Source organism: Ambystoma mexicanum, chromosome 2q (genome assembly GCF_040938575.1).
Source record: "Ambystoma mexicanum isolate Mex_15411 chromosome 2q, UKY_AmexF1_1, whole genome shotgun sequence".
In the NCBI taxonomy this organism is placed as follows: Eukaryota; Metazoa; Chordata; class Amphibia; order Caudata; family Ambystomatidae; genus Ambystoma; species Ambystoma mexicanum.
This window is the reverse complement of record NC_090924.1, coordinates 150539358-150554741: the sequence shown is the minus strand read 5'-3', so window position 1 is coordinate 150554741 and position 15384 is coordinate 150539358. Positions and strand designations below refer to the sequence as shown.

The following is a 15384-nucleotide window of genomic DNA, read 5'->3' as shown; positions in this document are numbered from 1 at the left end:
AGAATTTTAAATTGCAATGAACTGAGTCTGTGTATTCACCTTTTAGAATTTTTAAAGAACGCTGCAATACTTTTTTAAGTCTTAGCCTTTTTTTGGGATAATATCTTCCTTCATTTGTTTGTTTGGTGGATTGTATGAAATGGGAATTTTGTATTGAATTGTATGATCTAATTATGTATCACTGGTTTTATGTATATTTTCTATGTAATGTGTTAAACGTACTTTTGTACTGTGGAACACAATAAAATAATAATAAAGTTTGTAGGCTCCACCCATGGGCCATTTGCTTTATGGTCACAAAAGCAAAATGGTATCACCCTGATGTTATCTTTCTGAATTGTACCTTTAGTACATTTGGCTTCTCAAACTCTCATTTCTTTTTGCTTATTTTCTGGCCTTCTTTGTCCATGACTGGGTTGCCCACTATTTCCCCCGGCATTCCCACAGTCTGCATCCCTTCATTTGTTTTCTTTTTTTTTAATCCTTGTCTCTTCTCCTTTGTCCGTTAGGCTTTTTTGTTCCGACAAATTGAAAAGGCAAATTCACAAAAGGCAGAGCTCAGAAGGCAAATCCACACATAACCACAGCGTGCTATTTGCAGATGTTAGACTTGTCAAGGACACATGTGCCCTTTTAATACTCAGTAAAAACCCATGTGTATACTTATGAATATTATGTAGGCATAGTCTTTGCAACTGTGTACCTTTCTTTGCAACTCACAACATTTCCTGTAAACTTCAATGCTGTTTGTTGCTATACCAGAGGAATGGCAGCAAACCCTACTCCCACAGAATGTGCTAGCAAATGAGGCATGAAATGAATACATAGAAATAGCCATACTTTGCAAATATTCCTGTGAGAACGCCTGAGAAACAGACACTTAAGGGGGAACAGAAGACCCAATTACTTGACCTATTGATAAAAATAAGTGTATGGAGGTACTTGATCTGACTACAGAATAAACGCAATGTATGGCAAAACTGACCATATGAACCAGTACCTTACGGAGCCCATGGAAGACTTAGAGTACACATACTCATATATATATGCTAGCCCTTGAAAGGGAAGACGGGATCCACACAGGCACAACAGCAGAGCTAGAGGCATCAAACTGTGTGCTCTCATGTGTCATTGATCAGAGTTTGACATGATACCAATCACACAAACACAGAGACCAACAATCCCTCAGAATACCTTAAAAGAAACAAAAACAAGAGGGATACAATAACCCACTTTTGATTCATAAAAACCTATGTCTCAGGAGGATAGCTCAGGGGCAACGCGTTCGCCTTGGAAGCAAGACGATGCGGACCAACACAGTCTCGATTGGCGGGGAAATGCAAATGAACAAACAGGTGAGAAACCTAAAAAGATGAAAACATTTTCTGCAATTGGGTAACAAATTGTTTTGAATGCATGTTTGGAGGACAGAGTGTACTTCCACCTTCAGGGATGTTCACTGTCTCCAGCAGATATCACATACATTCCACTTAGTCTGAATTGAAAATAAATACACATGCCAAAGTTAACTTCTCTTGCCGTCAGTGATACAATGAGACAAGACACCTCTGGTAGAAGAGGGTTTTACAGGTAGAAGAGATTTCCTTTCAAAGACACTCTCTCTCACTCTCTATCTCTGTCTGTCTGTCTGTCTGTCTGTCTCCCTCTCCTTCTTATATCTGTACCAATCATGCCATCAACAGTGGAGAGATGAAGACTGAAGACCTTAGGTGGTCGTACTTGGATTCCAACTTGTGGTCGGTCTGCAGGTTTCACACACATCTCTTCAGTAGCTGCTAACCCCACTGAACTGTATAGTCAATGTAGTAGTCGTATGTCCTACCCCATTGTACATTCTTTGGGCTTTCAACCGATCAAGAAAGAAAGGTGAAACGTGTTAAGTGGCAATAATAAAGACAACATAAAAAAGACAATAGTGGATGGTTCGGATTTCATACCTAATGCTCTGAACATTGATCATTATCATTGTGAATCAAAGAGCATGTAACAAATATTAAGAGTTAATATTTTACCATTGACCATGAAGGTCGCTGTTGTTTGCTGATCCCCACACATGCAACTATAGGTTCCAGAATCCGTCATGTCTACGTCATGGATGATCAATTCTGCAACAAAACCATCCTGGTTCATTGTGTATTTGCTGCTTGGCTTCAGTGCGTTGTACCCCTTCTTCCACACCACTGGGGCCACTTTAGTTAGCTCACAGTGGAGCGTGGCTGTTTCCCCTTCACTGGCCACTTTATCGTTCAACTGTCCTTTGAAAAGGGCAGGGAGCGCTGGGAAGGTAGGGATGAATAGAAAAATGTTAATATTTCCAGATGCAGGAATCCTTAATTCCGTTAGTTATATGACTTTATGTGTGCCGTTCAACAATAATTAAGACTGTTTATTTGCTAGTATAGAGCTGAAAGAAAAAGAAGTTTCCGTAAATGAGTAATTGAAGGGAATGTTGAATCTACCAACAAAATACCCATCGAAAGTGTATGGCCAGTTGTATGTAGTACTAATCACTCTTTGATGCAATTGTTTAGCTCCAGAATGTGATTCAATCTGACTTTTATATTACAAGTGTCTTCCCACTCACTATGCTACCCCACGATTTTGGTTTTGAGATGACTCAATGTCACGGAGAATTAATGTAATCAGACCTGAACTTTTCTTTCACAAACAACTGCAATCTGGTACTATTGGACTGAATTTCCTTTTTTTTAAGGAACCAGGACTACACATCCCAGAATGCATTAGGTTGTTAAACAAAATGGCCAGCACCAAAAACATGTAGTCCCCATGAATATGAGTCTTCTGGTTTCGCAAATTACAACTCATTGATTTAGCATTAATGATTGTTAAACAAAATGGCCAGCACCAAAAACATGTCGTCCCCATGAATATGAGTCTTCTGGTTTTGCAAATTACAACTCATTGATTTAGCATGAATGAGGAAGATGCAAAAGCGTATATAACTTGCCCATACTCAATGCATTTAAGCTTTTAGTCCTCACATACAGTGTCTCTACATGGGCAGAGCGAAAATCCACAGACTGAGATGTATTGGTAACTTCTTATGGAGCCGTGGCTGAAACTTGTATATTTATTGGTGCTATTTAAGCGATTAGAGAGCACACCCTCTTGTAGGCACGCATCCATACATTGCTCAATCCGATAACCAGCTGCAATAATAACACCAGTGACAGATATTTTCAGGCTCATTGTGCCTCTTCACTGTTTTTTGCGGCATTTCATCTAGTGGAGACTTCAGCAGATTCCAAGTAAAATGCTGAGCCTCATAGTATGCGGAGAGTCTCATAAGCGCTCAATATAGTTGTGGTTTTTATTGTGAAAATAATAATATGCATCACGTTATAAGCCTGAGGTTGCATGGTGAACAAAGGTATGGAAACTCTAGATAAATGATTAAGAGCCAAAAGGTGGCATGGATTGCATTAATTCCCTAATACAGCAGGTACGGAACAGCTAAGAAACAATCCATCTTATTTTATGGATACTAATAAATTAAGGACAATAGACAGTACACATGGTAGTGAACATGCACTGTACTGCACAGGAAGATGCTGAATTGTGTTTCAATTACGGAGTCAATGGTTTCCAATGAATATTGAAAATTACCGGTGACTGTGAGAGTGGCTGTGGTCTGTTGATCTCCACAAACACAAGTGTAGTCTCCTTCATCTTTCGCATCTAGATTGAGGATCACCAACCCAGCAACAGGTCCCTCCTGCATCATTTCATACTTCTCGCTTGGCCTGAGGGCTCTGTGACCTTTCTTCCATTCCACTGGAGCCACCTTGCTCAGTTCACAGCAAATAGATACCACGTCACCTTCTGTGGCATCCGTGTCCTTCAAATCCTCTTTAAAATATGCAGGAAGCACTGCAGTGGGTAGAGGCAGAACACACACATTATAGTTACATTCTGGATGTCTCAGGATGTACATCGACGACCATGCTGAGCAAATAGTGGAAAAGAAAATCCAAGAGTAAGAAGACAAAGAAAGAAGCTCAGGTAAAGCCTACACATGGCTGGGATGGAAACATCTGACAACGATGAAGTCAAGAATAATGTTATTGTTGATCAGTTAAAAAACAGAAAAGTTCATTAGTGGTTGAACGGCCATATTCAGCAGTTTAAAACACCTGTCCCATTAAATGAAAAAATGCAAGCCGACATAGAGCAATCCAGTCAATAAGGATGATGAGTACCACCAGAGATGAGGCAGAGAAATCACTTTGGATTCTATAAGAGAAGCTAGAAACAATATTTTACCATTGACTCTTAAAACTGCTGTTGTTTTCTGATCACCGCAAATGCAGGTGTAATCTCCAGCATCCTGCACATCTAGCACTTGGATAACAAGTTCGGCAATGGGACCCTCCTGCCTCATGCTGTGTTTGTCACTCGGTCTGAGGGTGGTGTGTCCCTTCTTCCACATCACCGGAGCAGCACCTTTGGTCAACACGCAGTAGAGTGTGGCTGTTTCCCCTTCTGTCCCCTGCGTGTTCCTCAGCCCTTCTTTGAAGAGGATGGGCAATGCTGGAAAATGAACAGAAAACGATGCTAGGGATCACACGCTCATATGGACTGGTTTCCTTCCCATGTTGTGGGCATTAACTCAATTGTCCTGTTAAGGATATTAATACTTGCTGGATGATATCACCATATTTTCCTTTAGGTAAATGGTGAGGAAGAAGTCCAATAACATGACATAGAACATTTCTGGCAAGAAGCCAGGCAAAAAGAATAGTATTGTGAAAGATAATCAGAGGTGAATGAAACTGTCTAAAACCAAAAACAATGTTTCACCTCGAGACAAAGAAAAAGGATCTTAAGACAGAGTTATATTAACCACACTGTCAAATGAGGTGTGCAAAAAATGTTCTCGAGCAACATAATTTGTCAAAGTCAACTTCAAAATATGGCTAAATGTCACTGTAAATATTTATTAAAATATGTAAAACATAAGTGACAAACACAAATAATTACAAAAACTGTAGAGCAATGCGTCAACTTTTTTAAAGTAATCATAATCAATGGTATTGATCTGTCCAACCCTTCAAACCATAATTGTTCAGCCTACTGTGCAAATCACGCAGAAGAGGGAAAAAAACATATGCAAATTAGACCTGGTCACACCCGAAGAAATGGGCAGTCCAGCCCGACCTGCTAGATCACATCTCTTCTGCATAATAATGCAAGAAAGCTCAGACATCTTTCAGCCTCACTGGGTGTTGTCAGTGAGTTGATGTTTGGTGCTCTAGGAGCAGCATGCTCAGGGCCCAACCACCACACAAATAAGACATTGGCGATCAATGTTAAAGATTCCACAGTGTTAGGCAGAGTTACAAAGCAATTGAACAGTGGAGCAGTTTTGATTTTTTCCCAATGCTACAGGAAAATGTTGAGCTATATCAAGGCAGTGTGGCAAGTAACCAGGGTAGTGTTCAAAATTTCTTTTACTTTCTCTCAAGATTGAGAACTACTGCATTGTGATTGTGATGCAAACACGGTACAGCATGCAATATTGTATTTCAGGCTCTTTACCATTCACTGTTAATGCCGCTGCTGTCTTCTGGTCTCCACACACACACATGTAATCTCCTGAATCCTTAACATTCAGGTCACAGATGACCAGCTCAACTGTGGACCCATCCTGTCTCATTCTGTATTTGTCGCTTGGCTCCAGGAGCCTTTGGTCCTTGTTCCACTCCACTAGTGGGGCCTCTTTGGTCAGCTCACAATGCAAAATGGCGGTTTCACCTTCCATGGCTTTACAGCTCTTCAGCTCCTTCTTGAAAAGAGCTGGTAACACTGAGGGACATGGACGAGAGGGAAGTATGTTACACTGTGTACATTCAAGAGTTGCCGGTCTTCCTGCTTTGCAATCAACTTTCTGTTTTCTATTCCCACATGTACATTAAATTCAGCAAGATTATCCAAGCCTCCCTCAATTATCATCTAATAGCAGAAGCAGATGAATGTCTTTTACCCAAAATGGAATCGCAGGTGGCAGCACATTAAGGAGGTTCATAGGGCAGACGAGAATGGCCTCGTGCATTACAGATCAAATGGTTCTTAAATCCATCTATAGATAGGCTTTTCTGAGATTACAAATATGCGTTTTTCCATCATTGCAAAAAACTTACATACTATCTCATTAAAATGAATTGCTGCAGTCAAAGATGAATCTCCATTGTACACATTTCGGCATCTTTGGCACAAGGGGCAAGTGGATCTTTCCAAGACTGTCTTAAATCATTTTTTTAACCTACTCCAAGCACTACAGTACGTACTACAAAAAGACAACATGGTTTGGTAACTTTTACTTTTGAACTGTGCAGGTAGAAAAGAATGAAATTATGTGAAAGGCCATAACAACAAAAAGTAACATATTTCTTCCAATGGGACAAATTATTTATAAACAGAGGTGATACAAATGTGTTTTATTTTCTTCATTTCACCACACAAATGACTGTCAGCTACTTTAATCAAGATATTGTGTTTTCTTAGGTGGCATTTGCATAGCGCAGCACCCGCCTTTTACATTGCTTTATACTTTTTTAATGTTAAATTTCCAACAGAAATTTGGAAAAGCAAAATTCAGGGTTTCTTCTTGTTAGGAGGAGCTTGGTGTTACCCATAGACATCACCTCTCATGTGTGGTTGATACCATGCAACCTGCATCATGTATCCTAGCTACTGTTGAACCCACTTGCTATCCTTCAGAAAGGGTTCCACATTCTATGAGAGAGAGTTGAAGGAGGAGGGAGAGAGGTGGACATTGTGGTCCATGGCTGGGGGCCGTTTCTCTTGGATGAACCTACTACTTCAATAAATCCTTCAACCTAAGTGATGTCTTTGGAGCATGTCCTTACAATTTAACATTGGCGACGAGGACTGGCCCAGAGAGTCACGGCCCCCGGCAAACAGCAGGAATTCATTACCAGTTTGGATTTCACCCGGCATACGTGAGAACAGGAGAAGTGTCACGGGCGATTGGAAATCGCATACCAGTGCGGAGAGCCTGGAGAACCAAGCATTTACTCTGGAGCAGAGTGCTGGTACCGGAGAGATACCGCTCCTCGACATTCGGAAAGCGAGTTCCCGAGGATTGCAGGGACAGTGTTGAGGGCAAAGGTCTGAACATATCAAGTTGAACGTGTACGGAGCTTTTTAACTGTTACTACACGGTACCTGTACCTGATTGTAACCTGATCCAGTCGTTGGACGCGATATTTGCACCCGCCGCCCACTGTTTACTTTCGAGGGGACGAACGGAACTTCGCATTGCCATTCTCCCTTCTCACATCAGCATGTCACTGCGGTCCCGAATAAGGGACCCGAGAGCGTGACGACCTTCTGGGTTGCCTTGTCGATGCTCTCGCTGCAGCTGCACGTCAGCACGCTTTTAGAAGAAGGGACCCCAAAACGTGGCGGCCATCTTTGGCCAGTATCAATTTCCTGTTTCTCAGAGCGGCGCAACAGTTTGTTAATGTTCAAGGGCACTTCGTGCTTCATGGAGCGATAGTTTGCGGCTGTGAATTCATGAGTGTGATGACACTGGTGGGTGCATGTATAAAATATTCTGATTATTTTTGCGGATTGGGGATACTTCTCTAATTACTTATAACCTTGAAGAACTCTACTATTGACCGGAGAGCTTGCTTGTATCCTAGAGGTGATATTGTCCAGAATGGAGCATGGCTAACGTACCTGCTCCAATATTTTTTCTTCCAACACCAGGCAAACCGAGAGTGCGCTGGGTGGACTGGAAGGAGGGATTTCATTTATTTATTTTTATTTATTTGCATTTGTTAAGCGCACTTGCAGCCCATAAGCCATCGAGGCAATGTTACAGAGGATACACAGATTTAAGATTACAGAAAGGTGCCAGGAGGGCTCTTAGTTACAGATTGGCAGGCATATATCCAGTGGATGAGTATGTGTTGGCAGTGTTTGGACCTAACTTCTCCAATGAGCGCAAAGAGGCGCTGCTCTTTCATTGTTTGGGTGCTGCAGGGCAGGAAGTATTAAAAAAACTCCCGGAACCTCCAGATATTCCTGAAGGGGACCCTATGAAAAAACATTGGCAAAGTTGGATAAGCATTATTGTGTTGAAGAGAACATAATACTAGAAGGATACAAGTTTGCTATAAGAAGCCAGAAGAGTGGAGAGAGCTTTGAGGATTTTGTTACTGCCTTGAGGGGCTTAGCCGTTAAGTGTAGATTTGACCATTGTCAGGACGAGCACTTAAGGGATCAGTTGATGATCAAGTGTTCAAATGACAATATCAGAAAGGAATTGTGGAAGGAAAGAAATCCTTCTTTAGACAGAGCAACTGACATTGCGGAAACAAAAGAGTATACAGATAAATGCATAAGAGCACTTCAAGTTGACAATCCATCTCTTGATAAGCGCAAGTCAGATGACAATGAAGGAGTAAAACAGAAGGTTTCGAAAGTCGTGCAGAGACATGGTGCATGACCTTCACAACGCTCTACACAAATGGGCAGGAGGCCTGAGAGTCGTCAAGGTCCTACCGCCAGAGCATGGGGCCAAGAATGGTCCTCCATGAGGGTGGCTAAAGGACCACCCAGCGAGACTAGTGTTTTTAAGAGTGTTAGAGACTCTGGTTATTTTAAGGTTTCTCCAGGGAGGAGGTGTTTCAGGTGTGGGAGCCTGTCACATCTCGCATCTGATAAAGAGTGTTATGCAATTCACATTATATGCAATGACTGTGGGGTGAGAGGACACATTGCCAGGTGTTGTAGGAATTTCAATGCAAATACGGGTCAAGTAAATGAAGTTAGTGTAGAGTATATGTAACACTCACCTGGTATCCACGGGGACGTCACTCAGCCTGTTCTGACCTCTTACGACCTCGAACCCTTCCCTGGAGGCTATTCGACTGGAGACTGGGCCGGAAACACAGGATTCGTAGATTTTAACTCTCTATTGTCTCAGTGTGCTTGAACCCCTTCTTTCCCGGGGTCCAACCCTTCCCTTTGATCCACAGCTCACCTTGTTTTCCTGGATAGTGTGCTCTCTGCCCTGCTTTCAGCGCAGGGGCGCGTTGATTGATGCAGGCTCGTTGCTGCCTAGTTACTTCACTGGCAAGAGTCTGACAGGTAAGTATAATGAGTCTTTTGAACAGTTCTCTAACTTCGTTCCTTTCCTTCCTGAGATGATGGCCGGCGTACGGGAATGGCGGCGTGCTGCTGTGATGAGTAGCGCTGAAGGTGAGTGAGAGCTTAATGCGTGATGCACCCCTTTTGTATTTGCATTGAACTGAGTTATTTTTCTGTGTCTTTTAGGTGCTGCCACGTTTTCAGCGTGGATGCCGGTTATGAAGAGCAAATGCGGTGAGTAAACGCGGTATGCAGCGCCTGTAGATGTTTCCACGCTAACCTGGAGTGTCGTTCCCCTCTTGCAGATGGATGAGAAGTTCCGGAGACAGAGTTCCCCCAGAGCGGCTGGGATTCCGGTAAGTGTTTGAAGCTCGAACAGTATTTAAAAATAAGCAAAGATTTGCAGAAAGCTTACTAATGCCTTTTTTCTGTTCTTTTCCCTTTTCCTTAGGAAATGGCGTGCCGGGATGGGAAAGACACCACCGAAGATGCCCGCAGAACAGAAGGAGCGATGAATGATGGGCAGAACTGCTGCAAGGTAAGGCTGTTCCTAACAGTGTTCCTGTTCTTGCAGGAGCTGAGCGCAGAAGAAAGATGCAGGCCTACTGGTGACCGGTCCGAACACGGTGAGTGTCACGCTGCAGGTGCAGAAAACGCAAAGCATGTTTCTCAGCCTGGGCGTGGCTTAAAGAGTCTCTGGGTATCCCAGGTGTCTCTGGCCTGAACCACACCAAAAAGACTAGACTGCACATGCAGTTCTGGGAACCGAAATATGTGGGGGCATCCATCTTGTCCCCATCAATGCACTGCAAATCCAATCCCCAATGCTATCCTATGGCAGTGAGTGAGTCTGGTGCCACAAGCGCCAAGTCTGACTCCAAGTGGGTCTTTGAAGGGATGGAGAGGCCCTTGAGGGCCATGTAGGTGATCGTGGCCTGGCTCCAGCCTGACATCTTGGAGGGCTGGGGACATGAGGGGCAGGAATCATGACAGCACTCCCACCCAAGGCCCCTCTCAAGGTGGCTCTTCTGTCTGGTCCTGGTTTGGTTGGATGGTTTTGATGAAATTGTTTAAGCAAGCGAGGTGCATGGATGTACTCACAAGGCTCCCATGTCCTGTGGACCATACCCCTTCCAGCCTACAAAGTAGTATAATTTGGATCTGATGTACTTTGAATCTAGGATGCCCTTGACTTCGAATTCTGGCTCCACGGCGACTACTACTGGCTGCGGTGGCGTTGCTACCCGGGTCCCAGGTTGAACAGGCTTAAGGAGAGACACATGGAACACAGGATGAATCTGCATGTTTGAGGGCAAAGCTAGTCTGACCGCCACAGGATTTATCACGGAGGTGACGGTGAATGGACACGTGTTTAGATGCCAGCCAGACTTTGTCTCCCACTTGGTAGTTGGGGGCCTTTGCTCGGTGTTGATCAGCAAACTTCTTTTGGCGATTCTCAGCTTGAAGTAGGTGTTCAGCTGCCCTTTTAAAGGTTTGAGAAATGGCCGTGTGCAAGGTTTTGACTGCTGGCATTTCCAGGGTTGTAGGAACGTCCAACTCAGAAGTACGTGAGTGCCTGCCATACATGGTATAAAAGGGTGTCTGCCCAGTGCTGGAGTGTAGGGAATTATTGTAAGCATATTCAGCTATCCATAATAGGTCGAACTAACTTCCTTCAGCTTGGTGTAACATGCAACGCAGATACTGCTCGAGCGTCTGATTTGTGTTCTCAGCTTGACCATCCGTTTGGGGATGGTGACTGGTGGATAGCCGGATGTCGATCTGGGCCATAGAGCAGCATTTTCTCCAGAAGTTAGATACGAACTGAGTACCTCGGTCTGAGATCAAAACTGAATGAAACCCATGGAGCCGTACAATGCCTTCAAGAAATACCTTTGCCAGAGTGGAAGCATTTGGGAGCCCCTTAAGAGGAATGAAATGTGCCATTTTTGAAAATAGGTCCACGACCACAAGAATAGTGTTAAACCCTTGACTGGGTGGTAAGTCAGTAATAAAATCGAGGGACAACGTGTGCCAGTGTGCTGGTGGGATTTCCAATGGTTGTAATAGCCCAGCCTGTTTCTGCTTGGATGACTTGTTTTGAGCACACACTCCACAAGATAGGATGAATTGGATAATGTCTTTACGCCACGTGGGCCACCAATAATTTCGTTTTACCTTGGCTAGGGTTTTAGCGATTCCGGGGTGGCCCTCGATCAAGGAATCATGATAACCAGACATGACTTCTTCTCGTAGTTCTTAGTTTGGTAAGAATATAACGATTCCTGAAGTAGGGAAACTGATCTTTTATTATGTAATGTTCTCCTTGTGCACTCCACGCTTGTAATTGCTCCGGACTCATCAGGTTTTGGATTTCTTCATGTAATTCTTTCTGAGTTATGGTTGCTGTGATTCCTAGCAGCTTGTCACTCGGGATGATTGCTATTGGGTCAGGGGTCTGATACCCTTGCTCTCCTACCCCCATACGGGAAAGGGCATCGGCCTTCCTCAGCAAAAAAAAAGAGAGTAGTTGTCGTGAGGATTGGGCCTTTGCCGTTTTTAGGTACTGGAGGTTCCGGTGGTCAGTTATTACAGTGATTGTGTGTCTGGCGCCCAAGAGGTAGTGCCGCCATGTCTTAAAGGCTGACTTAATGGCCAGGAGTTCTTTGTCTGTGATAGCGTAATTGAGTTCAGGGTGTGTGAATTCAAGCGACCAGAAGGCAACAGGGTGTAACCGGCCCGTTTCGGGGTCCTTTTGTGAGAGGACGGCTCCCATAGCCATGCTTGAGGCGTCCGTTTCCACCAGGTATGGGAGATCAGGGTGAGGGTAGCGTAAGATTGGGGCAAATGCGAATCTTGCTTTGAGTTCCTGGAAAGCCTCCTCGGCTTCTGTTGTCCACTGGAACTTTTTGTTACTTTTCCTTAGTAATGATGTGATGGAATGCACGATTTGCGAAAGTCCTGGGATGAACCAGCGGTAGAAGTTTGCAAAACCCAGCATACTTTGAACCCCCTTGAATGAATTTGGGGATGGCCAGTTCAGGATAGCATCTACCTTGTGTACATCCATTCGGATTCCATTTGGGCTGAGAATAAAGCCCAGGAATTCCACCTCGGAGACGTGGAATGAGCACTTTTTGAGCTTGGCGTAGAGCTGGTGTTGACAAGAGTTCCTCCAATACGGATCGGACGTGTTTAACGTGGTCCTGCTTTGATGCGGAATATGGGATACATTACTCACCGTAATCGTATTTCTGATGCTTGTATCTGCTTAGATTCACATGCTGTGCATAGGCCGACATCTAGTGGAAGCTGCGGAGTATTACAGTTTGTTTTTCGAAAGTCGAAAATGGGCGTCGACACAGGCGTGCCAGTAATACTATCTCAATCAATTCAAGTAGGACATCGTTCATGTAGTATTGAAATGCTGCAGGCGCATTACAAAATTTAGTGAGAGGGGGTGAGTCAAAAGCTACCCTAACCAAGGCGTGAGATAGGGTCACCAGGTTTGCAGTAGAGCTAGATAAATACTAACTCAAAACAAGACAAAAACAAAAACCCAAGGATGCGAAGAATAGCAAAGAAGAGGTTTTGTTTAATTAACACTAACAAAGAACAGACAAAATTTAGCACAATGCGCCTCGGCGCTGAAACAATGTATTACTAGACACATAATAATCGGCAATTCTGTGGATTAGTAGGCATAGTGACCAATGGTGTCAATTTGGTGTATTGTTTTCAATTACAATACATTTAACATAGTTTAACATTGTCTTTTGCATGTATTGTTTGTAATGGCAATACATTTAACATTGTCTAGCATCGTCGACACACAATTTTGTGTTTCTGGTTCGGTATTTATTTGCTGTAAGCAGTGGCTGTATAGGGTAGGACAGCGCTGCTGAGATGGTACTGAACGTTCATCAGGACAGGTGGTTAAAGTCGGGTCGATGTTGAGAAGGGAATGTCCACCTAAGGGTAATAGGGGACTGTGTTAGTTCTAAGAATGGTGTCAAAGAGATAGTAGTTAAAAACTGCAAAAACGTGGCGACCTACCATGAGCAAATAATTTGGCGCCTTGGTCGTGGAATAAGTGGTCCAGTCAACAATTTATCTGGAGTGGCTGTCTGCGAACATCAGAGGCCTAAAAGCTAAATACATTAGAGAATTAGGAAGTTAAAAGCGGCGGCTAAGTACTTTTATATTAGCAAAAATGGTGACAGGATGTTGTGTTAGGAGTGCCGGTTAGTGTTTTCAAGGGATGATATAACAAAGGGTCCAAATGCAGTGGATGGGCAAGAAGTATCGACCAGGTGGATGTGAGCTGTGATGATAGCCCAGTCTTAGTGCAAAAAAGCGAGTGACTGGAAAAAACACAATTATGTGCAACAGAGTGACAAGCGAGCTAAGGCTTGTAGGGCACATCACAGGACTAGAAGAATAGATGGTAGAATCACGGCAGGGTGGACGTAGCTTACCAAATAAATGCACGGCGCGGGAGGGCCAGAAGTATCAGCTCCTCCGGTCACAGTCAAAAGGGTTGTGTCACTGTGGAAGTGACCGCGCATGTGCTGTTAAGAGACGCGCGTGTCAATCCGGGTGCGCATGTTGGGCAAAGAAAAAGGAAGGTGCGCATGTGCACCAAGCGAGTAGTGTCCCGACCCGCGGGACAGGAGGAAGGAATGCTAATGGGTCTGTCATGAATGAACTACCGTCGCTTGTGATTGCAGGAATAATGTCACGATGGAAGGGGTAGTCCAGGATAAAGAGATGCGTGCAATATTGTCATTTGCAAGGAGAGCTCATTGATATACATACATAGCTGGTGATATGCAAAAAGGGGACCACATTTCTTCGACATATATGCACAAATTGAGCAATGTTAAAAAGGAAACATATACTTTTTTTGAAAAACTGCAAAAAACATTATAAGAAAAGATTATTTCTTGGAAAAAGAGCCGATGTGGCTATTGTTAAACAATCATCAATGCACAACATGCCAGTTGCAATAACTAATGGATATATATTTTAAAAAAAACAAAAAAAACAAATAGCAATCTAAGGCTGGTTGGATGGCCGCGGGCATATTTAAATAGTCTGAGCTTGATTAGAAGGACTATCAATGCTGCATCTTTCTGAATGGGGAAAAAATATATCGTGCCAGTACCATTATCTATTGAAAAACAAGTTCCATTCAATAGAAATGTTCAAACCATGTCGGACGGAGTCCAGACGATGTATCCATCTCTGTTCAAGTTTGCGTAAGGCTAAATCTCTGTCACCTCCGCGGAAAGGATTTCTTACTGTTTGTAAAATGGCCCTGAAGATGTCGTTGTGGGTGTGGTTCTTGGATTTGAAATGTGCGACCAGTGGTTTGTCTTCAACCTGGTTCCGCACACACGAACGATGCTCAGAGATACGTTTCCGTATTTCTCTCTTGCACTTGCCCACATATATGAGGTCGCAGGGGCATTTGATGATGTAAACTGACCACTTTGTCCTACAATTAGGGAATGAGTTGAAGGTCCAAGGTTTGCTTTTGAGATCAATTTCTTTTAGATTCGCTGTCAGGGGGCAAACGGAGCAAGCGCCACATTTAAAATGTCCTTTTACCGCGGGTAGGTGCCACAAAGTTGTTTGTTGGTTAGATATTTCGATTTATGTGTACGTGTGTACGAGGTGGTCTTTAAGGTTCCGGCTCCTTTTGAAAGTGAAGCAAGGTTTTTCTGGGCGGAAGCAATCAGTCTGTAGTTTGTCCCAATGTTTTAGGATCACTTTCCTAATGCTGTTGCTCAAAGGAGTGAACGTGGTGACACAGGTCATCTTGGTTGTGGACTGGACTCTTGTCCTTGGTGTTAGACAGGATTCCCGGCTAGTGTTTTTCACGCGTTTGTGGGCCTGGCGAATTAAATGTTTCGGGTATCCTCTTTCTTTCAGGCAAATAGCTAGTTCTCTGCTTTTGGACTCATACTCACATTGGCCCTCATTACGACCCTGGCGGAAAGCGACTGACCGGAGCGCCACAGCGTAAATAGCGTTTCCGCCATTGCACGAAGGAGCAAAGTGCGGCCCATTCCGACCCATCGGGCACGAGCACCACGGCATGGCGGAAGTGCAAAGTCCGCGATGGCGGAAATGACCCCAAAACGGCCCACACCGCCGCCGTACGGCGCCCTAGGTGCAATACCGCCACCCCTCTTAGCGGTCACCGCAGTGTGC

At 43.8% G+C, this 15384-nt stretch overlaps 1 protein-coding gene across 12 annotated transcripts in view; it reads right to left on the bottom strand.

Annotated features, from left to right (window-relative positions):
- Window positions 1-15384, bottom strand: part of OBSCN (obscurin, cytoskeletal calmodulin and titin-interacting RhoGEF) — a 3169051-nt gene that overhangs the window by 1861930 nt on the left and 1291737 nt on the right. For all 12 annotated transcript variants that reach the window (XM_069647058.1, XM_069647065.1, XM_069647061.1 and 9 more), the window contains 4 exons: window positions 5581-5847; window positions 4306-4572; window positions 3649-3912; window positions 2034-2297 (listed from right to left, as the gene is read on the bottom strand). In XM_069647058.1, the coding sequence (XP_069503159.1) occupies window positions 2034-2297; window positions 3649-3912; window positions 4306-4572; window positions 5581-5847 (1062 nt within the window). The remainder of the gene's footprint in view (window positions 1-2033; window positions 2298-3648; window positions 3913-4305; window positions 4573-5580; window positions 5848-15384) is intronic.